General features: G+C 40.3%; 1 protein-coding gene across 1 annotated transcript in view; it reads right to left on the minus strand.

Annotated features, from left to right (window-relative positions):
- Positions 1-1,279: 1,279 nt before the first annotated feature.
- Positions 1,280-25,357, minus strand: part of NOX3 (NADPH oxidase 3) — a 39,699-nt gene continuing 15,621 nt past the window's right edge. The window contains exons 7-13 of the mRNA XM_061626101.1: positions 25,095-25,224; positions 18,048-18,140; positions 9,882-10,135; positions 6,325-6,487; positions 5,044-5,190; positions 3,625-3,749; positions 1,280-1,991 (exon numbers count right to left, since the gene is read on the minus strand). Coding sequence (XP_061482085.1) covers positions 1,865-1,991; positions 3,625-3,749; positions 5,044-5,190; positions 6,325-6,487; positions 9,882-10,135; positions 18,048-18,140; positions 25,095-25,224 — 1,039 coding nt within the window. The 3' untranslated portion in view covers positions 1,280-1,864. The remainder of the gene's footprint in view (positions 1,992-3,624; positions 3,750-5,043; positions 5,191-6,324; positions 6,488-9,881; positions 10,136-18,047; positions 18,141-25,094; positions 25,225-25,357) is intronic.

Here is a 25,357-nt window from a genome sequence, read left to right on the forward strand (position 1 = left end):
GCTAGTATATCTATTTCCTTTATAGGCTGTATATAGCTAGCCTTAATAGTCAGTTGCAAAGCATGGCTGGTACATCTTTTGTTAAGGAAATAACAGGTAAATGCCTCTCGAGGGCTAGGATATAATGGGAGGCAGGCCTGGAAGGTGAAAGCTATTCCCCACATAAGGAAAATGAAGTAAGATCTGTGTGAGGGGAAAAAACAGGCTGCAGGGTTGTTGTTTTTAGGAGTGCTAAGAAAGAAGGAGAGGGCTAGCTCTGGAAAGCACCTTTTGGGTGCTTTCCATTATATCTCTCCAAGATACAATGTGGGCTGTGGATTTGCAGTTGGAGTGTTTATGCCTTCCCCAGCCTTGGATCTCCAGAAGTTGTTGGATTACAAGTCCCATCATCCCTGATAATTGGCTATGTTGGTTGGGATGACAAGGGTTGTAGTTCAGCACCATCAAGGGACCCAAGATGGGGGAAGACTGATGCTGTCTGCCTTCATTTATGCTCTACTGCTATATTTGTAAATAAACACAACTGCAAAATCCTTTTAAGTCTTCAGTGAGCCCTCCTTTCATGGGAAGCCAAACCTGGGTAAGCACTGCATCCCAGAACTTCTTGCCATTTAGAAAATTAGGTCAAGCATAACAATATATATCTCTGAAGTTCGCTATAACATCAGTGCTCAGGACTACTTGTTTCCATAGCACTTGGGTAAGTCAGAATTAGGGATGGGGGAGAATATCCTCTAAATCAGACTTAGTGGCGGATTTTGACTCAATCCAATAGTCCACTGTCTTTTTGGAACAGCACTGATTTCTTGCAGCAGGTCGTGGCTGTCATCGGCACAGATTCTGCTCCAAATTATTATGTTATCTTTGAAATTGGCTGTCCTCTAAGTTGATGTATTCATAACAGTTGTCTAGGTGATAACGATTTCCATTTACATCCATTAACCTCCCTCCAATTTTCTCTGTTTTGTTAATTTTCAGATTTCTTTAGGATCTTGTAAGGAATCAAAGAAATAAAAATACAAGGTAGTAGTGTTGCCACTGTGGATAAAGGAATTCAAGAAGTCACACAAGCAGGGTTAAAATTTATTATTTAAATATACTTAAAGAAAAAAGTGATTTTCAAATATAAAATAGTGACAAAATAATAGCGTTCTGCTTTTAAAACACATAATCTTCACAGTTTTCATTATATAAATACATAGAATAAATAAAATGCAATTTTTGGTTAAAAGTTATTTGTTGCTTTAATTATTTTAAGATCAAAATTTAGCAGGAGAAAAGTTAAAACAAGCAGTGGTGGTCAACCTTTAATAGTAAAAATCAAAAGCACTGCAAAACAACAAGAACAGCAAAAGGGAGGAATCATTAAGCAGCACATCAGTTAGCCTGAAGCAAGAGACAGACTCAATGGGCGGTTATCTGCCTAGTTGATATATAAATAGGAAAAAACCACATGGAACATCATAAGCATTTTAGTTAGAAATTACATTATTTTTTTCACTTAAAAAAATTAGCGGATCGGCAATTGCAAAAGCAAACAGAAACAAAAAGGGGCAGACCAGGAACAAAAGCCAGACTCTCAGAAACCAAGCAGATCGGAACTAGACAGCAAACCCCATCCCTACTCGGAATGCAAAGGATTGTTGGAGCTGTTGGGAATTTCCCTCCACTATTTTTAAAGCATCACACTCACTGTAAGCAATGTCAGGTTGCACTACAGAGATACAATTTCATTTACTAAACATGGAATACTAAATGTTCTGATTCAAAATTGTATAATCCCACCAAAATCAGGAAACGTATAGAGGGAAAAATACCCCTAACACAGAGCTGTCAATTATAATTTCCCAAGGAAGTTCAGAATCTAGAAACTTTCTTTGTTGTAGTAAAATTGAACACCTCTTGGATCAGTAGATGAATACCAGTTGCATTTCTTTCGAAGGCTTTGAGAAAGAGATTTTGGTCCACAAAAGAAAACACCAATGCTGTTACTGCCAAGAAAATTAAGATATCCAGGTTAGTTTCAGAAAGGAAGGAAGGAAGGAAGGAAGAAAAGGAAAAGTAATAGCATGCAATGTCTACTTTATTACAGAACATGGGAAAGGACTGGGTTGTTTGGCAAAGTTTGCTTCCTGACCATTTTGGGGGGGATACTGTCAGAACACTGACAGGCAAGATATAGTTTGCACTGACCTGACGTTTTCTTTTAATTCACCCTTTGAAAAGGGTCGTAGAACTAAAAATGTACCAAACATTTTACAGGAGAAAAATATTTTTAAGCATGAACTGTATGGTTTTATAATAAACACTTTATATTTTACTATTTTCGTGTACCACTGTTAATTTCCAGTGGCCTCCCAATTCAATAGTTAGGCATTTCTAAATTAGGTAGTCCATAGATATATTAAATTTGTATAATTTAATATTTGATACATATGCTTCCTAATGCTTGAATCTTTACTAGGAAGTAAGTTTCACTGATCTCAGTGTGACTTACTTCTGAGTAAACATTCTTAGATGTCCACTGCATTTTTTCTTATTTTAAAAAGATCTTTAAAAATTCTTTTTCTTTGGCATTTCTTCTTGGTCAGTGGGCAAGTAAATAATAGGCACTGGGGCGGATGAATGTATTAAATTCAGTTTCTCATTTTTCCAGTCTTAAGTTCAGTTCTCCATATTTCCACTTCAGTTCGCAATATTTTTTAAAAAAAACTCATAAAAATTAGTCATCACTTTAGTGCAAATTTCTCCTAATATAAATAATTTGTATGTAATTTTACCTAAGGTACACATTTTTGCAAAGCGTTTCCTAATATAATGCATTTTGCATGCTATTTTCATTAATATGCACATTTCTATGCACACTTTTCTTCAGTATGTACATTTTTGTACAAATTGCTTGGCTGTAGAACTGCATTGCAAAATTTGGAGAAGTGCAAATTTTGTAAGGTGGCTGTGTTTTGGTTTGCATACTGTTCGTTGGCTTGCCTTTAAAGGAGAACTCAATCTCATTTCAACCCCATCTCTGCTGTTAAAACAATCACAAAGATTTTTGTTTTTGTCTTTTCTGGGTGACAAAGAAAAAATAAATTGCAAAGATATCTTCAGAGGCTTCTAGGAACAAAGACACTTTTCTAAGCTTTTCCTAGCAAAACCCTGGAGTTTAACTTAGACCTTTCAAGAAGAAATGAACTAATAACATAGAGCATTGTCTTTACATCCACAGCCAATTATGTTAGGGAACAAACACATCCTTGACATCATAAGAAAAAGGCCTTACTGTTTATCTCTTTAATAACCATTTTCAAGGGAAATTAGTGTTACTTTGTCCTTTGTGCTGAACAATAATTGGATTGTGTCTTTCAATTATAGCTGGACAAACGCCAAGATATTGAAATACTTTGAAATATTAGATTCTCTTGTCCAAAAATTAGATTTTATTGGCATTGTCTATCCACGATTTCTTCTTCTAAAACTTTATTACACATCAAGATGCTTTCAGCATAAATTTCAGCATCAAATTATTCTTGAAAGGGTTACTGTTAGAGAGGTACAAATTCCCTTCCCTACCTAGTACACTAGGGAAGACTCAGTATAATGACATTATTTGCTAATTTGCCTTACCTAGGATGATTTTCTGCTATTTGTTTGAATTCAGTGTCCCAGTTAGGCCGTCCATAGAAGGTCTTTTGTTTCAAGCCGGTAATTACGTCCAACTTTTCATCATAATGTAAGGCAATATGAGTAGCCTATATTGTTGTGAACCAAAAGGCCATTATTTTAGAATCAACAAGTTTAGCATCACAAAAAAAGAGGAAAGGCTATAATAATACTACCGTATGCAGTAAATGAAGGAATCAATTAAAAAGGAAAACACAGGTGCCAGGAAGCATGCAGGGTCTAGAACAGGGGCAGCCAATGTGGAGCCCTCCAGATGTTAAAATCAGAGCTTGGAAAAGTTACTTTTTTGAACTACAACTCCCATCAGCCCAATCCAGTGGCCATTCTGGCTAGGGCTGATGGGAGTTGTAGTTCAAAAAAGTAACTTTTCCAATACTGCTCCAATCATCCCTGACTATTGGCCATGCTGGCTGGAGCTGATGGAAATTGTAGCCCAATAAACATCTGGAGGTAACCATGTTGCCTATCCCCCCCTGGTCTAGATCAAAGGGTATCTTCATAATTTATGCTGGTGGTCATGTTTTCACAAGATAAGGATGCTGTAATTCCTGTAATCAATATCCAGTATGGATCTGCTCATTCACAAGTGAAATGTGGTGCTGTCAGGAGACTTTTCAAGCAGGTCCACACAGGTAGCTTACTACATAAATTACAGAATTCATCATACAAGTATCTACTCAGAGTCAGCAAGAGAGTGCCCTGCCTAGTCCTTTCTCTGCTCTCTCTCTTGCCCCACACCTCACTCCATCTTCCAGCTGTGCATTCATACATCTTAGCCCTTACTTCAACTTTATATTACTTTATTATCCTGGTGGCATCTATTTGTGTAGCAGTCTACATGGTGGGCTGAAGTAGGAATGTCTGCCTGGTCATCAGACCAGCAGAAGATAACCCCAAAACATGTATAGGTTATTGCCTTCCTGTTTCTCCATCAGTTAACCAAACCAGCCAGCAGAGACTGTGGCTGCCACGGTTGACAGAGTGGCACTGCCATAATGTCAGTGGGCAAGGTGAATTGGCAGCAAGCTGAGCCACAGGGGAAAGAAAATTTGGAAGGAGAGAGAAGAAAGAGTGAGCAAAGAGCAAAAGAGAAAGGGCTTGGGGAGCAGTTGCAGAGCTGGGTGCCAAGCTGCCAGGGTCTGAGTGCTTCTGTATCTGCAGAGAACCTTGGCTTGTCATGTACCTGGGACTACCATGGCAATGTCATTGGAATGAATACTTTCAAAAGACAAATGTTACAGCTATTCACTCTCAGGAAGCCATGCTTTATGTTATTAGGCATTCATTTGATTACTGTTCCTGAGGCTGCAGTCCTGGAAAAGTAAGATTCAGTAACTGAGTCCCACAAGATTTCATTTATACCTGACTTTCATCCCAGCCGGTAAGAAATATGTGATAGCTTAGAAAATGGGCTTTCCCTTTCTCAGCCATTTGTGCTTCCAGCAAGCACAGGAGATCAGCAAACCACTCAAAGGCAGATGGATCTCGGCAAATCCAATAGAAATAAACCTGTCAAGGGAAAGTAAAACAATTCAACAAAGTGCAAGCTTTCATCGAGCGTCCTATATGGCTCTTAAATTATTTATTCGGAGATAAGTGGCTAATCTTATAGCCAGCTACTGTGCTCAGGTGTAAATTTATACTTGATTTTCTATCCAGCGTTGACAGTGCAGAGTTTTTAAACATACTCCAGCAGTCATTCATATACAGCTTAAACTGATTTTTGAAAATCACAGCCACTGCCTCTAAGGCACTAAGATGTAGACATTCTTAATACTTGATCTAAACTGCTTCCAGTAATATGGCAGCATGAGGGACTTGGACCAGGGAGATCTGGTTCAAATATCTGCTAAGCCATGATGTTCTGTATAAGTTTTGGTAAATAATATAAGTTTTGGTACAATAATATAAGTTTTTGTATAACACCTTTTAAAATGTTCAAAGCACTTCACATCCTTTATCTCAATTAGTCTTTCAACGACCCTGTGATATAGATCTTTATTATTATCCCCATATTTCAGATGGAGGTGAAGTGAAGAGTGGCTTACCTAAGGCCACCTAACGAGTCATGTCTGAGGCTGACATTTAAAGTAGGACCTTCCTGGACCACATCTCACACTTGTAGTCACTACAAAGACAGCAGATGTGTGGACTTTCAAAAAATCCAGCCCCAAGTCTGATTTTGACAAAATTCTCACCCGTCCCTAATGTATAGGCAATAATTTTAACATATATTGTTGTGGAATCAAATTTTTATTTTCAATTTATAAATTTAATTTGCTGTAATGTGCTTTTAAACAAAAAATATTAAAGACATTTTTAAAAAATCCACTTACAATCCATAATGGCCCACAATTATAAGGAAGGCCACTTGTGTGGACTTGTTGGGCTTTTGATTCACATCATGAGCCACAGAGTCCTTTGCAACTACATGCTGATCAAAGGTAAGAATAAACAACCATTGACAGAATTTGCCTGAGTACCAGGCAGCCAGCTTTGTCTCCCTTCCTAGACATAGGATGCCACAAATTAATAAATTAATAAAATTGGGACATTAGCTGGAAGTGGCTAGTATCAGCATGATACCAAAAACTATCAGGAGGTATAAAAGCATTTTTGCAAATGAACCAAAATATTGCTTACCTTTTCCAGTCTCAGTCCTGTATTTAGATTACAGCACTTATACCATATAGATTTCAGAATGGAAGCAAAAGGAGTGACTCCTATTCCTGCTGCAATGCATACACTAATTTGATACTGAAAGGCATCTGTTGCTGCCGCTCCAAAGGGTCCATCCACAGCTAATCTGCAACAATAACCATTAAGCTGATATGTCTGTAGCTGTTAGGGATTTTGTTTTTGTTGATTTATGTTTTTTGTAATACTTGTTTTAATATATGGATCATTAGCTGTCATGGGTAAGTACAAGAACAGCAGGATATAATTTTTAATAAATAAATAAAAATATGTTCTACAAAATATAATGGGACTCCATTTTCTAAAAAGAAGATTCGGGTGCATTTGTTACAAAAAGGGGGAGGCACAGTTTTCAATGAGTTCTGCTTTGATATCAAGGAACCTCCATCACAGTGCAAGAGAGAAGAGGGCCATGTGAATAAGGGCTCCGGCCATTTTATCTAAGCATGCAATCGCAATTTTAAGGATTTTGGAAATCTGATTAGTGACTTAATTGCATGACCAAATTTAGTGGCAGTATTTGCATATTTAATTATGATTTATAAAAAAGCATCCTGGTTTTAAAGTCTTATTTTTCCATAGTGTGCAAATCAAAGCACAGAGGAACTGATTTAATTTTAGAATGTTTTTAATCAATTTTGAAAGTTCTTGCTATGCAGCAGTAAAGGAATGAAAAAGTAAGGAAGAGGACAGAATTAGATATATTAGCATCTAATTCATAAGCATATTAAAATGCCTGAGTTAAAAAGCAGATTTAAAGGCAAATCAAGATTGCTGCCAGTTCAGGAAGGGAGATCTGCATGGAGAAGCAGTCTTCTTCTCACACAGTTAGCCTGGCTAGATATGCTTTTTCATAAGAACATCATATGGAGCCACTAGTTCTTGTATGCACATGACTAGTGTATACCTAGAGCAGAATCTATTTTTTTCTTTGATGCCATGCTTAAATCATCTGCATCCAGAGTATTGAAGAGACTGGCTGAAGAACTCTTAGAACCACTGTCTATTATATTTGTGAAATCTTGGAGGATGGCTAAAGTGCCGGATGACTGGAGGAGGGCTAATAATGACCCTATCTTAAAAAAGGGCAAAAAGGAGGAACCTGGGAACTACAGACCAGTCAGCCTGACATCAGTCCCTGGGAAAATTCTGGAGCAGATTATAAATCTGTAAGCACCTTGAAAACAATGCAAGACGCCAACATGGATTTATAAAGAACAAATCCTGCCTTAGTCTGGAACTATCTCATTTTTTGATAGGGTAACCTCCCTGGTAGACTGTGGGAATGCTGTGGACATAATATATCTCGACTTCAGCAAAGCTTTTGACGAAATGCCCCATGATATTCTGATTAGCAAGCTAACAAAATGTGGGCTGGATGGAACAACTATCAGGTGGATCCACAGTTGGCTACAGGATTGTACTCAAAGAGTGCTTATCAATGGTTCGTTCTCAAACTGGGTGGAAGTAATGAGCGGGGTACCACAGGGCTCAGGACTGGGCCCAGTGCTCTTCAACATTTCCTGCCAGTAGCAACTGTCTTGGAACTGTGATAATGCCTGTTGCTAGCCTGGATGGAGAGATGTGTGTGGTGGGTGTGTGACTCTATGTAGAACCCTCTGACTTTTATTGTACAAAGGTAAGAGTGACACTAGTTACTCTGCCCAATTTTGCTCTGACCACACCCACCACTGACGTGTTCCCTCAGGAGGTTGCCCATGAGGGAATGAAGCCCTTGGGCTGAAAAAGGCACCCCATCCCTGGCCTAATCCGACTGGTGGCTGCTCTTCAGGATCTCAGGAAGAGATATTGCCCATCACCAGTTCCCTAATTCTTTTGATAGGAATAAACCAACAGTTGAACGGAGGATCTTCTGCATGCAAAGCACGTGCTCTGCCACTCAGCTCCAGTCTCTCTTCTACACTTCCTCATTTCAATGGTTCTTAAGCACCTTTAACTTTCACTAGATTGCAGCTCAGTTCAGAAATATTCCCAAACGGTGGATGATATGAATAGTGATTTTGTGTCAGGTTTCAATATCTGTCAGTTTACTGCAAGCTGCAAGGAGATGTGTACAAAGAGATTTATGGAGAACTTCCTGAAAACAAAATGTCAGCATCCAGCGCCAGTAAGGATCACCTTGCCCCAAACAGTCTGTTACATTGCTGGCACTATTTATAACAATTAGGAGAGATACAGAGAGTTAATGGAAATGATGGAAAAGGTAGTAAGCAAGCATGATAACAAGCAAAGCAGAATTGGCCAGAGAGCCAGGATGGATGCAAAAAAGTGCATTTTCAATCTGGGGATATTCTTGGATTGTTTGTAAACCTCTCTCCTCCCTGTCTCCCCAGGCAGCATAATGGGGGTATGCATAGTCACTTAGCAGTAAGTCTTATGGAGTTCAATGGGACGTCCTCCCAGTGCTTGAATTACAGGGGGAGGGGCATTGCCCTTTGTGTTACTTTTTTTTTAACTATGGAGGGCCATGATTTAGCTAAAATTCAAGGGGTAAGTAATGGGATTTCATTAAGCCCCCCCAATAATTCAAGCACTTCAGGGACCTTAAGTTGCAGCCTTAAACAGATGCTTAGCTTTCCCGCTGAAAACCATACTTCATAGGGTGTATTCTACTCAGAGTAGACCTACTGAAGTTAATTGATATGACTGACATAGCAATCCAAATGATGAGGAGCTGGCGGCGGAGTAGCCGGCGCAAAGCTCCATGGCATCCACTCCCCATTTGGAAGCCATCAGCCTGGCTGAGAGTCAACTCCGTCAGGAGCTGCATACAGGAGCCGGCAGGGAAGAGCTGGCTCCCATGAACAGGCCTGCCGGGAAGTAAGCGATTCCCATAGGCCACCATGGGAATATTTTTACTGTGCCAGCCTATTAGCCGGCAGAATTCTCATGGGGACTGGGACACGCAGGAGTGCTCCAAGGCAGACTTGGATGTCACATGAGTCCCCCCGTGGCTCCTCCCCCACCACGCTCCCAGAAAGCCCCATTTTGGGGGCTACCACTGGATTCTGCTAGTCCCCGGCAGACCCTTAGCAGCACCAGCAGGCGGAGCTTGGTGGATTTGGGAGCCTGCCAGCTCAGCCGGGGATCTGCCACATTCCCCTCACCCTAGCCTGGCACAAATAGAACTTGGATTGTGCCCTCACTTAGGTTTATTAATGGGTCTATTCTGAGTAGGATTTAGTTGAATAGAACCAAATGTGCTTAGTTTCAGCTGGATCATAACCATATCAAATAATATTTAAAATCTTTTCTAAGTAACGTGAATTAAGTAGTCTTCCTGAAGGAAAATATTAATATAAGTTTTTCTGCCAGTGAGACTGCAAGAATGCTGCATTTTACTACACCTGTAATGATATAAACTCTATATTATATTCTATAAATATGTACTCTATTTTGATATGCAAAAAAAAAACTTTCACAAATCTTTAGCTAATCAAAACAAAATGAAAAGTTTGCAACACTTCAAATAGTTCTCAAACCTTGGCAGCTTCCATGGCTCCTTAAAGGTTTTTTCCTCTGCTCCAAAGGCACTGAAAAGAGCTTCTGTCCAATCTCCGACTGACCTTATGTGTACACTGAAAAAGTCATCTTCTGGTGCTGAAGTGAGAGTGAAAGGATGCCACTCCATCTGTGAGATAGCAGGACACTGGAGAAAGATATACTGACCGGCCTCCATCTTAAAGCCACATTTTTTCATATGAAGCTCCAGAACTCCAGAAGAATGAGACACCACCTAAGCCACAGGCAGGTGACAATCAGCACAATGTATTTAGGAACATAGAAAGCTGCCTTATACTGAATCAGACCATGGGTCCTTCTCGCTCAGTATTGTCTACACTGAGTGGCAGCAGCTCTCCAGCGTTTCAGCCAGGGAACTCTCCCAGCCTGACCCTGGCATGCCAGGGATTGAATTTGGGACCTTCTGCGTGCAAAGCAAATGCTCTGCCACTGAACAATGGCCCTGAACTTTGTTGTGTTCAACACGAGGAATGCCTAAATATATATATATATATATATATATATGTAGGCTAAGTTATTCTTTCAAAAAGAGCACCCCCAGGTTAAGGCCACTTCACTTGCAGGAATCTCTTTTTTCACCCTCTCCTCCTTACAAGTCCTAATTTTTATTATTTATTTATTGCATTGATTTATATCCCACCTTTCAAATACAGTTCTTTCAAGGACAGCTTGCAGGTATCATCAGAATACTTTTTTAAAAACACAAGAATATCAACATACTAAAAATAATCAGGATGCTTTGGACAGGGCAGTTGGTGATTGATAATCCTGTGGAGGAAGTGGACAGCCCACCCAGAATAAGCTTGGAGGCGGTCTTTGCCTGCCCTCCATTGTCTCCAAATATTGAGGTTCCCTACTCCAAATAAACAATGTTTCAAAAGTCCTTACACGTCTGAGCCATATATTTGTTTGTAGAGTGAAGAGTGGTGAAAGACAGATCTTTTGCATTTTAACAGAACACATGTTACATTCAATGAGTATACCGTCCGTACAACCTGTGTACACACATAGCTGAGCTGTACAAATCAGCATGTGGGCACTTCCACATAAACACATGTGTAGAGACAGTTTGTATCTGTGTTCAGTTCAACACATGAACAAGCCTTGTGACAATATCATTGTGGGTTTCTTGAGATGCAACCCTTGTACAGGCAATTGGGAATATAGTGAGGTTTGCCCACTGAAGTGTATGGGAATTCTGAGACAGCCACTTTTGCCCAGGTTCACTTTCTTTTCTTAGTTTGATAGCCAAACTAGATATGACTGCAGCAGCCATGCTTGTTTATTCATGTCTGCCCTGTTCTTATATGAAGCAGGGAATGGAATTTTTACACATAAGTGTTTGTGGGACTGTGCCCTTTGTCTTTCAGTATTTTCTATATGCTTTTTGGTAATGTGATTTAAATCATCTGAGTAAGGATGTGGAGCTGGAGCAGGTCTACAAAAAGCTATTTGGTTATTCAGGGAAGGAGAGGAAAAGAAAGGGATTGCTTTGCTACCTCCTTTGTTGACTTCCACTCTTTGCTGTTGTGGACATTTTGTCCAAGCTTTGAGGACCAATTAAAACAGGTGTAATAGAAGGCAGTGGATGGTTAATGTGGCGCAGACTCAGTGGTGGCCAGTGAGACAATTCACTAGGTGAAACTGTCTGTGACTGCTTATTATTTGATACCAGGAGGAAGCAGTGGAGATGGAGTGAGTGCCACAACCAGCACCCTGTACATGCATCCTTGTTGAATGGCTAGTCACCCTTTACATCAGCATGTCTACAGCCTGTGCCTACAACAGGGCATCTATCCACTCACTCAGCGATCATGCTCTTGAATGCCTGCATAATGTGGGTGCAACATCCTCCATTTCCACTACATCTCTCCAGCAGCAAATAGCATTGGTGGCAATACCATCCCCACTCCCTACAGCAGCCACCAGTGATGAGGAACATAATATAGGAAGCTGCCTTATAGCGAGTTACTCCACTGGTCCATCTAGTTTTACACTGACTGGCAGTGGCTCTCCAGGGTTTTAGGCAGGGGGCATACAAAGCCCCACCTGGAGATGCTAGGGATTGTACCTGGGACTTTCTGCATGCAAAGCAGGTGCTCTATCACTGAGCTACTGCCCTTCCTCATCTAGAAAACTGCATTTCCAGCAACTGCTGTCCAAAGCCTACCTTGACGATCATTTGAATGACATCTACTCTTCAGTGGTTAGAATGGTGCTACTGATTGTCAGATGTGACGAGAAGAACAAAACAATCTTGAAATTAAATTGTGATCTTGTGACCATCTCAGCCCATTTCCTCAAGTAATAGCATGGGTAAGGAAAAAATACTAGGCACTCTGGACTCATCCTTGTTCCTATCAGCAGCTACAGTGCACTCCAGTCAATTAGGGAAGCCAGCTAGTTGCCCAGATGATTCACTTGACTATAAATGTGCAAATATTATCTCCTATTTGCACCAAGATGCTTGACTCTTACAATCCATAACTCCTCTGCATTTTTCACATGGAGTTGATGTTGCACACCTTGTAGTTCAATTTCAGACTTACTGTTGCAGAAAAATGTTTTTTCTTAATAGTATTATGAAAGCAAGGCAATACTGAAATGCTTAGTGATACAGTAATGAAAACGAAGCCATGAACAGAATGTGGAATACACCAAGAAAATATAGAATGCAGAACTTTCTTTTGATGAAGCAATATAACCATACACTAGGGTTGCCAGGTCAGAAGCATTCCAAACACTGAGATTTCAGGGCCAGGCTCTAGTGATGTCATGGAGCAGGCCCTAGTGATGTCACAGAGGTGGGCCCTAGTGATGACATTAAGCATGATACATTAAGCACAGTTGCTTGGAGCATATCACTCAAACAAAAATAATTCTCTGATTGGAAATTAAGATAGAAATCTTAGCTAAATGAGGGCGTTCCCAGGTCCAGCTGAAGTGACGGGATCATTCCTTCTCACTTGCTTGGGGAGCCTGGGTGGGGAACATTTAATCTAGCCTACTTGCTTCTGACAAGAAAGGCTTAAGTGCCCTCAGACCAGGCCAGTCACCAGAACGCCACTGTAGGAATAAGGGAGCCTAGCGTTGTGGAGATAGGAGCACTCAGGAGTAAAGATGGATGCCCCTGAAGGCTACAATTCCAAACACACTTATTAAGGGACTAAACCCCATAGAACTCAACAGGACTTACTTCTGAGTAGCTATCATTAGGATTGTGCTGTTGGTAAGTCTTGACTAGGGATCCTCTGCAAAGATATCCATATCAAAGCAGGGTTGGCAACCCACTGCCTGGAATGCCCTGCCTGCCTTTTAAGATGGCTGCTTCAAACTTCCTTACAGATTTGACTATAGACTACATTCACTACAGAGAGAAGTTTGAGAAATGAGTAAGAGTTAAGAATATTCTCTATCCTTTTCTGCCTACCCTGTGGGCTGCTATAAACTCAGTTTGACACCCAACCCAATTCTAGTGATTAATAATTGAAAGAGAGAAAACACACATGGTTTTGTCTACCTTCACAGGCAGTAGATTAGGAACAACAGCAATTGAAGCCACACTTCCCAGTATGTGAATTCTCTTTTACCACTTTTGGGCAAGAAACAAACTGTCATGCAATCAACATCATCATCATCAGTGGGTTTAAGGGAGTTGAGCTGAATGCATAGAACCACTGTTGTTGCTTCTATGGATGTTAGGGAATGATGTCAGAGGTAAATGAAATCCAAATATAAAAAGAAAAGATAGTGATGATTTCCTAAATGCAATACCATACCAACCACAACAAGATTACTATGAGTAAGGCAGAAAACTCGCACGACCAGTCAGGTGTCCTAACCAAAACTAAAAAAAAATCCTGGCAGCCAATCAGCCACGGTCACAGAAATCCCCATACAGCACAACCTGACCCGGGGGCTGCAGTTAATGCAGAATGTTGCAGCACAATTGCTGACATGAGTGAGATCCTATCAGCACATAATACCTCTGCTCTGAAATCTGTACTGGTTGCCGATTTGCTACCAGGCCAAGTTCAAGGTGTGCTTTCCATGTTATGGGTTCCACATTGTACTTGTTCTGCTCTTGTAAGAAATCTGTCCTTTCGTGTGGCAGCACCTATGCTGATAAACGGATTATTTAGATCCATACCAATCGGGTTTTAGGACTGGTCATGGTACGGAAACATCCTTGGTCGCTCAGGTAGATGATATGCGGAGGGCATTGGATAGGGGTGAATACACCTTCCTTGTCCTCCTGGACCTCTCAGCGGCTTTCAATACCATTGACCACGGTATCCTTTTAAACCGCCTAGAAGGATTAGGAATAGGAGGCACTGTCTTGCAGTGGTTCCGTTCCTATCTCTCGGATAGGCAGCAACGGGTGGCATTGGGAGATGAGGTTTCAGACCCTTGGCCTCTTCATTGTGGAGTGCCACAGGGTTCTATCCTCTCTCCCATGCTATTCAACATCTATGTGAAACCGCTGGGAGCAATCATCAGGAGTTTTGGGTTGCAGTGCCATCAGTACGCAGATGACACTCAGCTCTATCTCTCCTTTAAGTCCTCACCGGAGTTGGCTGTGAATACCATGTCCAAGTGCCTAGAATCCGTAAGTGGATGGATGGAAGAGAATAGGCTGAAGCTGAACCCCGACAAGACTGAGGTATTATTTGTGGGAGATAAAAGGAAGTTAGGAATTACTGACCTGATGCTTGATGGAGTAAGTTTACCCCTGAAAGACCAGGTCCGCAGTCTTGGAGTCATACTTGACTCCCAGCTGTCCATGGAGGCTCAGATTACAGCAGTGAGCCGGGCAGCTTGGTATCAATTACATCTGATACGGAGACTGCGTCCCTATCTTCCTGTTCACCTGCTCCCTCAGGTGATACATGCCCTGGTCTCCTCTCGCTTAGACTACTGCAATGCGCTCTACGTGGGGTTACCCTTGAAAACGGTCCGGAAATTACAGCTGGTACAGAACGCGGCGGCACACTTGATTACGCATAGCCGTCGCTGGGATCATATCACCCCAGTGTTATTAGATCTTCACTGGCTACCAGTTGTCTACCGGGCCCAATTCAAGGTGTTGGTGTTGACCTTTAAAACCCTATATGGTTTCGGCCCAGTATATCTGAAGGAACACCTCCAGAATCACCGATTGTGCCGCCTGATGAGATCAGCCTCGCAAGACCTTCTCTCAGTCCCACCGGTGAGAACAGCTAGGCTGGTACGGACCAGAGAGAGGGCATTCTCTGTTGTGGCCCCCACCCTCTGGAACTCTCTCCCTTTCGATCTCAGACATGCTCCCTCCCTGCCCAGCTATCGCCGAGCCTTGAAGACCTGGCTGTTCAGACAGGCCTACAAGATTGGGACAGATTAACTTATGTTACAATTGAATTAATGAATGGTTTTTTAGCTTAAAATTTGATTATGTTGATCTATATGTATTGTTTTTATTCTTGTTGTTCGTCGTCTAGAGTGTCCCTAACCCGGACAGATAGGCGGCTGAAAAATAAAATTTATTATTATTATGCTTCAAAACTTCCTGCCTATTTTCATTAGACAGACAACTTCATTGTACTTTTTTTGGCACCTGCTAAAAACATTTTTGTTTAGGCAAGCCTATCCAGGCATGTAGAAGCTATTATGCTTCTTATCTGTTTTTAACTCATTGTTGGTTTTATTATTTTGAATGTTTTTAAATACCTTTCTTTAACTGTTTTTGCCAATAATTTGTTTGTTTTAATTCCTTCATTCATTTAAAGCACATTCAACACACATTTGAAGCACATAAATCCCACCACAGAATCATTGGAACTGTAGTTCCAGGTCGAGGGAAGTAATAGTCCCACTATATTCTGCATTAGTCAGGCCTCATCTGGAGTACTGCATTCAGTTCTGGGCGTCTCATTTTAAGAAAGATATAGACAAGTTAGAGCGGGTTCAGAAGAGGGCAACAAGGATGATAGCCGGTATGGAGAACAAGTCTTATGAGGAAAGGTTGAAGGAACTTGGCATGTTCAGTATGGTGAAGAGAAGGCTGAGGGGTGACATGATTGCACTCTTTAAGTACCTGAAGGGCTGTCACATAGAGGAGGGTACAGATTTGTTCTCTGCTGCCCCAGAGGGTAGGACTAGGTCTAAGGGTTTTAAGTTGCAGGAGCGTAGATTCAGATTGGACATTAGAAGGAACTTCTTGACAGTAAGGGCAGTTCGGCAATGGAACCGACTGCCTAGGGAGGTGGTGGGATCCCCTTCGCTGGATGACTTCAAGCAGAGGATGGACAGCTATCTGCAGGAGATGCTCTAGCTGTGGATTTCCTGCTGTGAGCAGGGGGTTGGACTCGATGGCCTACAAGGCCCCTTCCAACTCTATGATTCTATGATTCTATGATTCTAGTTTGTCAAGGGTGGTGGGAACTATAACTGTGAGGGGAAAATTACATTTCCCAGGATTCTTTGGGGGAAATCATGTGCTTTAAATGCAAATTGAACATGCTTTAAATTGTGTGGATCGACTTCATAAACTTTGCCTGCATGTAAATCATTTTAATTATTTTTTAAAGAAATAGAACTCAGGTACAAAGTTTGCTGGGTGACCATAGGCTACTCACCATCTCTCAGCCTAATCTGCCCCTCAGGATGAAAACAACAGAAGGGAGCCAAAGGAAGAAGGGCACACTTAAAATGTAGAGGAAATAATCATGTACAACCATAGTGTGAAATCAAATACTTATTGGGACTTAGTATGAAGAAATATTTATATAAGCATGACTGTCAAAGATGTTTATTATTTACACAACCTGTAAATATATTTATAGTGCAATCCTATGCATGTTTACTGAGAAGCATGTCCCAATGTATTCAATTGGGCTTACTCAAATGGGAAGCATGCACAGGACTGCAACCTCAAGTGATAAAGAACTTCACTCACCCAATCCAAAATTCATAATCATGCCACTTTAAATTGTTTTGCAACTGTTTCATTCTTGTTTTATGGTTATTGGATTTTAAATGGATTAATTCTTGTGAACTGCCTTGGTTTCCAACCCTACCTCACAGGGTTGTTGGAAAGGTTCCATACACACACACACACACTGGAGATGTAAAAATACATACATCCCACATAATAGTTTATTGTCAAAAGCAGTTAGTCTTTGCAGAATGTTTTTTTAAAAAAAATAATAATATTAGTTTCCTACAAAATGAAAGCAGTGACACCTAGGTAAGCCCTGCCTAATTGCTTTAAAAATAGGATTGGAGAGAAGGAGAAAGATTTACAACACAAACACAATCCTTTGCTATGTTCACTCAAAAGTCCCATTGATTTACAGCACAATCCTAACCATGTCTACTCAAAAGTAAGTCCTATTGAATTCAATGGGGTTTACTCCTGGTATGTGAGATTAGCATTGCAGGTTTACTCCCAGAAAAGCAAGTATAGAATTAAACCTTCATATTGGGAAGGTTTTCAAAACAGGCTATGAGTTAGACTACCCTCTTCAACAGCCCAGGAAAATTTAAACAAGTTGCATGTACACTTCTTTTAAATTTCTGTTCAAAAATTATTTGAAAGATAAAATGTATAATATGCCATTTTTCCAAGTAAGTTAAAAAACCCTGCATATACACTTTTATTATAACTGAAATTGTTTACAATAAACAATTGCCTACCAAGATCCTGCTGTGATTTTTCTGTTCTACATCTCCTGACCTGCACACAGAAAGAAAACGATAAACCAGGAAAAGACAACAGTTTTCTGGCCTTGCAATGGGTTCTAGCTATTGCCTGGAGGTCAACAAATCCCTTGTCAATCACAACCCTGACTTCACTTACTGGCTACAAACCTGAAAGGGCGGGATTAGAGCAGCCAGCTGCAAGCTCATTTAACATAAGTTGCAGGGGTGGCGGCTGATGTTTTGATGTATATCTCTTGAACCAGACCACCTAGAAACTTAATTGTTTTTTTAAATGAAAGCTGACAGTCTGGAGATTGGGGTGACTCACCCAGAGACCCAGAAAATACCCCAAAATCTGGAGTCTTCAGGCAAAAACCAGAGACCTGGCAACCCTACCATACACTTTTATGTTAATACAAATAATGAAGTTGATATAATAAACACACCTTTGTAATGACAACCTCTTGCTTAAACCTCCAGAAGCGAATAATTCTTTCCCAGATGTACAATATCACAGGGCCTAAGACCCACTTCCAAGCCTATTGGGAATCATATAAAGAAAAGTTTCAGTATACATATATATAACATTTACATTTCTGATGGCAACCCCAGCAGGCATAATGTTATTTTAGTCCATCTCTGTCTTGTCTTTATGAACAGCATGCTAAAACAGGCAATATATCAAAAATTCCTAAGCTAAGAGGAGGAATGTTGAAAATAAACCATCACCCCATTGAATGAGAGTGCAAGTTTCCATGCCCTCACACTTGTCCACAGGGCCTGGCAACAAGTGGCCCATGTATCGCGGGACAGTCAGTTGCTCTCCCTGTGGCCTACCAGCATCTGCCCTTTTCTGCTGATGAGCTGATCAGGCATCAGCTCAGCAACAGGGAAAGATAGCTGTTCCCATACTACTACTAATAGTGACCCTGCAAAGACTGGGAGCACTGAGGGAGGAATAGGGTGTTAGCGGAGTGACTGAAATGAAGAAGGCAGAGTGCAGAGAGAAAAGAAACTGAAAATGCTGTACTGAGGTAAAATAAAGAACAGGGTAGCTCTATGGAGGGGGACAACTCCTTCAGAACCACATTTTCTCTCCTACTCCACCGACTGTCAAATTTGTACTTCCAACATAGGAATGGAGAAATTTTATTCAGTTTGCATTTAAAGGTGAGTCTGCCTAATTTGCAGTTTCTAAAACAATACATGAACCAAAACACATCCATTGTTCAAAACTCATACCTTTGTCCAAGTAATGTGTACAAAAATGGTATATACTAGACTAAAGTCAAGTGTGCATAAAATTGCATACATTAGTGAAAATAATATAATGAATACATAATGAATTATATTAGGGAACATTGTTTTGCAAAAATGTGTATATTAGGCAAAACTGCATACAAAAATGGGTATGTTAGGAGACATTTGCAGTAAAATGCTGATAAATTTTGATTAGGATTTCTTTAAAAAATACAAACTGATTGGAAATGTGGAGAAATGAATTTAAGATTGGAAAAATGAGAAACAGAGAGAAAACAAAACTGACAGATTTGCCAATATCTAGGGAGGAGACTTTAATCTTCTTCCCACTGCTACCAATCCAGTGAAGTTTACCAGATGTAATATTTTTGCCTTCATCCAGAATGTCTTGGGCTTTTTTTACTTCTTGGGTAAGGAGTTTGGTGGGTGGAAGAGACAAGGAATGACCAGTGGGTGAGTGGAAGAGAAAAGCCCTCCTCCTCATTCTTTACAGAGGCTGGGCCCAGTCTATTAAGGGGGTTGACATATAGAATCCTACCACATGGATTCTGTTTGGCTCAGGGTGTATATATGTATGCTCCGTAAAATTAGTACTTCTCTATTTCTGTCAGACACTCCAGATTGGATTCTTCAGTATTTAAAACGGGACAACCAATTCTCCCTCCCTGCTTCTGCTGTAAAATTAGCTAAGTTTTCTAGTGTCATGCACTGGACAGAAATTGACCCCAAAAGTTCATTTATGCTGAAATGACCTATTTTTATTAAATTGATTAGGCTATTTTATTGTCAATAATTACAGTTAGCAGATCTATGACATTAAGTTGCTTAGACCTCAGGATATTATAGCTGATAATTGCACTTCATGGTCATATATACTGATCATCTTATTGATCAAATCTACTTAGCCGACTATATATATTAACTGATCATTCTGTTCAGCTTGAAGTACAACAGCTTTAGATAATTAGATATAATGGAAGATGCAGGATTTTTAGAATTACAAGCATTCATCCTCACATTTTAGTTTTAGTATCTGAAAAACAGCTTACAGTGGCTTATTTTAGTCAGCAAAGGATATGGAAAATGGATGCTCTTTCATTTATTGAGTCTACAACCCAATTACACAAAAGTACTTGGGTTTATGTTATAATAAAAACAAAAATAATAGTATGTATTCTACAGAAACACTGTGCAGAGTTGTTATCAAGAACTGAACAAAACTAGATCATGTTACTATTTGCAAAATATCAACCTCACTTCTTTTAATTCATCCCATTCACACATTGCCATCACATTTCAGATTTTCTGCAACCACGCATAATCAAAGGAGTTGATTTATATTTCCACACTTTTGATCATTAACATGCTAGGTGCCAATTAATGGAAAGATACTAGTTCCAATATATCAAAAGGAAAAATATATACATATTTTAATACAACCCAATAGCATAATCATTCCAAAATCAATAGTTGGGCAATATTGTTATCAGAACCAGACACTGTGTCACAAGAGTTGTATAAAAAATTATTGTGAACATTGGGAGTCTCTCAGCACATGTATAAACAGAACTCTTTTCTTCTGTAAGCTTCCCACATTTTTCATGCCCTTCCTCCCATATTAACTTCAGTTTTCCATGGTATGATGCTATCACAGAATTGGTTAGAACAGTTTCCCCAGAAACTTATCACTGTTGATATTGACAAATACAACAAATACAATGGGTTGTATCCAGTGGGACTTTTTGACTAGCAGAAAGTGCTTTCACTTTCAAAAAATGAGGCAGCTGATTTTCATCGATCCTACTCTAGCCTTATATAGCCTATCTCATCCTGTTCCAGAGGGTCCCTCAAACATCAGAAACAGCTTTTTTTGGGGGGGGGGGTTGAAAAAGGTGGAATCAGCAAAAACAGGTTGCCCACTTTATGGAAGGAGAAGTACAGTCCTTCTGACTAGCACAAAACCGCCTGAAGTCTGGGGGAAGAACTATGTGGTGGGAGCAGCCCTGTCCTCCTGGCCTGGACATTGTCACCACCAGCTCTGCTGTGAAGTGGACCTGGGGTGGGAAGCTTCCAAGGAGAGCTTACTCTTTATCATTCTTTATTCTGGTTGCTAAGGCAACCAGAACTGCCCCTGACTTTGCAACTCAGCAGTAATTCTTGAGGACAGGAGGAGGATGCAAAAAGGAAGCAGAAAGAAGGCAAGTCATTTATGACCCATAACTCTCTCCAACATCACTGCAACACTGAATGGTGGCAGTTACACTTAGGGAGCAATGTCAATGGCAACTACAGCTTTGTCCCTGGACTTGAATAGAAGATCTTTTAAGTTACAGAAAAACCAACAAAGAGTCTTAAAGACTAACATATTTATAACGGGTTAAGCTTAAGTGGACTTTAGTCCATGACAGCTTGTGCCATATTAAACTGGTTAATCCTGAAGATGTCACAAGACTCTGTGTTGGTTGTCCTGTGAGAGCCGAACTCAGCTGCCCTCTCAAACTGTTTAGCTTAATTTTAGTTTTATTTTATTTAATAAAATTTATATATATTGCTGGATTGTAAATAGAACCTCTAAGTGGTTTACAAAAAAATAAAAACATTAAAATTGTCAATAAAAGACAATGTTTTTAAATGTATTTTTGAAAATTCAATACATAATTAAAATCAACAGTTAAGCTAAAAAGATATTAAAACTTCTAAATGTCTGGGTAGACTTGCCTAAAATTTTATTTTTAGCAGGTGACAAAAAGAGTACAGTGAAGGCGCCTGCCTGATGTCAATAGTCCAGGAATTCCAAAGCATATGTGCTGCTAAGAACATAAGAACATAAGAAGAGCCTGCTGGGTCAGGCCAGTGGCCCATCTAGTCCAGCATCCTGTTCTCACAGTGGCCAACCAGGTGCCTGGGGGAAGCCCGCAAGCAGGACCCGAGTGCAAGAACACTCTCCCCTCCTGAGGCTTCCGGCAACTGGTTTTCAGAAGCATGCTGCCTCTGACTAGGCTGGCACAGCACATAAAAGACCAGTTTTTGGCAAGTGCAGAAAGTTCTATAGCAGTGCCAGTTCTTCAGTGGTCAAGTGGGCACATATGGAGCAAGGTCATCCCAGCAGCACAAGCCTATGCTTGTGTCAGAGGGCTTAAGGTGGCACCACAAGATCAGACTGTGAGTCGTCAGGGCTGTGCTCCCTTGAATCTTCAATATAATAGGATTGTTGATAAGGGTATTCATCTAAACAGAAATACTGCAGGTTAAAAATTTTGCTTTGGCTTCAGAAACTATGGTGGTGCAAGTCACTGATAAAGAGAAAAGCATTGGCCTAATTATTAGCTAAAGAAAAGCAAAAATCAATAGACTTCCTTCTTTCTGTTTGTACTGCACAGACAAAAATCCCTGCTGAGGAATTTTTAAACTATTTGATATCCTCCCTGAGAATTCAACCAAGGCTTTCACATATGCTCCTTTGATCCTTTAGCAAGCAGCTGTTGAAAGTGTTATCTTTAAAGTGTCTTTTTGTTGGAAACGAAGAGCCTTTGATGATTTGCTGAGTGACCAAACTTTCTGTCCTTGTGTTCAGGACACTTGCCTTTTGCCAAGGTGACAAATTCATTAGTACTGACATTAAATGATGTTGGATAGGCTGATGATGGGGGCTGAGGATATAGTCTTTAGTACTCTAATGGCTGATTAGCATCACCTGGAAGTGAACCTGATCAAATCTATGAGGTGCGGCTCTTTTATATATGTTCTATACATTTAAAAACAGTTTAAATAACACTAAAGTCCATATGAATTCTTGAAAGGGGTGACTGACTTCATTCCTTCCATCTCTTTGCAGTGTGACACTTTAAATGTAGACCTGCTTTGGATCTAATGTATTTTTTTACACTCCTGCAAACAGGCATTTCCATTTTTGATACTGTTTAAGTGGCACTATTGCCATGGGTTTTGATTTACACCTGTGTACTATTACTATTACTAATTAGATTTATATCCCACACCTTCCTCCAAAGGATCCCAGGGCAACATGTATGACCAGTTGCTCTGAATTTCTCTGACAGAGTGATAAACTGAATCCCCAAATCCTCCAGGAGATATTCTCACAGAGTTTGCTTGTGGATAGATTTGTCACATTGTTAATCAGAAGGGTGATTTTACCACTGACTTGTTGATGCTCAGTTAGACATCCTCACCCATTGCTGCCATGGCATAGGCGCAAGAAATAAATCTTGAAACTCTTGAAAGAGTAAGATAGATTTCTGTCACACTCACTGATCATTACAGTAAACATTTTTTTGAATGTCTATGTTGGGATGGTGATGAGAGAAAAGCTTCCTTTTTGGATATCATAATATCTACTGAGTTCCACGCAGAGGAAATGTTTCAAGCGGCAGTGAATGATTTGTAAATCTAGGCTGCATGTATCAACATTGTGTTTTCCCAATTTTGATGAGTTTGCTATCTACTTCATAGACTAAATCATCCCAGTTTGGATTAATTGAAGATTCACTGCAAAGGAGTGCAAGGGAGACTAGTCCATTAGGGAAAATGGAGCACTGCTCTACCAGTCTTCCTTCAACCAGCAACGCCCTCCCTGCCGGCCCATCTTCTTTCTTACAACCAGTCTAGGGCTGTCAGCTTCCTCCTCCTTAATCTCAGTATTGCAGAACTCAGAGGAGGATGGGGACAAAATTGGAATTGATTGGCTTTGCCAGTCATTGGCTGTGGTTCCACTGGCTCATGGTTACCTTGCCTTCTGCCTTACTAGTCCCAATGGGCACCAGCCACCACTGAAAGTATGGCACACCAGCTATGAAACTATAGAGATCTATCTATCCATCTATCTCAAACCAATGTGGCTATGCCAAAATTATCAGAACATAAAAACGTAGGAAGCTGCTTTATGCTGAGTCAGAACACTGGTCCATCTTGCCCAGTATTCTCTACAAAGACTACCAGCAGTTCTCCAGGCTTTCAAGCAGGGGTCCCTCCTAGCCCCTACCTGGAGATTTGGGGGATTAAACCTGGGGCCTTCACCATGTAAAGCAGGTATCCTACTACTGAGCCATGACCGTTCCCGATCTGAGTGCATTCCTTTGGGTGTGCAGGGCAGGAGGTGTGCTTCATTGATGTTATGCATATTAGTTTCAGTGCATGGTATTGCAAGACAACTGCTATCTCTATTGATTTTTATGGAGACACTAACTTAGCTGAAGTTTGCAGAGATGCTTTCATTTGCAGACAGAACATGGAAAATAATAGTTTTATGTGGGACCCAATCTATGTCAGTCATCACAATCCTTACAAGATATTGACTCATGTTTTTCCTTGTATTTTAACATAGTAATTTTATTCCTACTTTCTTCTGCCCAACCCTAATCTTTTGTGACTAGTAGCCTAAAATATTTGGTCTTAATAAATGTTAGATTGTTGTCACTCAGGAATTTAACATACTGTGCATGATAGTTACTTGCAATCCTGTTTGAAAACCAAACTCTCCAAACCGTTAGACCTTTTACTTGTTTCTTAAAATATATTTTTAAATGCCTCTAAATCAAATTTTGCTCTTTGCAGCTGGCAGCCAGGCAGTCAACATTATTCCAATCAGAGACTTGTAGAAACAATGTGACATATAATGAAATCACCTAACAGCTTGGAAGGCATTGTTGGCAAAGCCAGACTAACAAATTAATTGGGATTTTTATACAGGTGCTGTTGTGGTTCATTTTGTACAGGGGTACTCTTGTTTTTCTATAAACTTGTAAACAGAGCAATGGTCTTAGGATTCTTTCAGACGTAGCTTTTTGTAGCAGTATAGCTGCTGTTGTTATTTTGGATTTTTCTGCATGCTTCTGTATGATGCCATTACCATTTCTACTGCTATTCCAGAATATTGCAGTCGTCACACCACTTTTTATTTTATTGAATTCCAGATAGTAGGTGCAAAATGTAATATATATATTCCACAAAACCCTGTGAAAGAGCTATCAGTAACTTGTGTGCATGCTCATAATGCCAACATTTACTGGTTAGTGGAATGCAGGAACAGAAGGCACAGAACTTTTCTCAGTTGGAACACATTCTGCCATTGGCCAGGATGGAGGAAAAGTGCAACCAAAAAGTAGCAACATGTGACTGGTGGTGTGGACATTCTGCTACAATTCCACTGCAAAACCCATCAGAATAAACAGCAGTACAGAATGAGAAGGCACTGAAAAGACAAAAGTTGTTCTTACCGCAGGGTCATTGCCAGAGAACTGTGGCAGAGGACACTGAGCTGATGTTTCCCACTCCAAATAATGATCTTTGCAGTGAGTGACATTGTGCAGCAACAGACTCTGAGTGGTCTGACCCCTGATGAGCTGACTAAACAGAAAAAGGAAATCGTATAAAGCTAGAGCTAAGCCAAAACTGATCTTTGACATTTCATTTCCACTTGTGTTACTATAAAAAGCCCCTCTCTAAATCAACAACTCATGAAAATTTGGTTCAGCTCAAT

The sequence above is a fragment of the Rhineura floridana genome, chromosome 4 (genome assembly GCF_030035675.1).
Source record: "Rhineura floridana isolate rRhiFlo1 chromosome 4, rRhiFlo1.hap2, whole genome shotgun sequence".
Classification (NCBI taxonomy): Eukaryota; Metazoa; Chordata; class Lepidosauria; order Squamata; family Rhineuridae; genus Rhineura; species Rhineura floridana.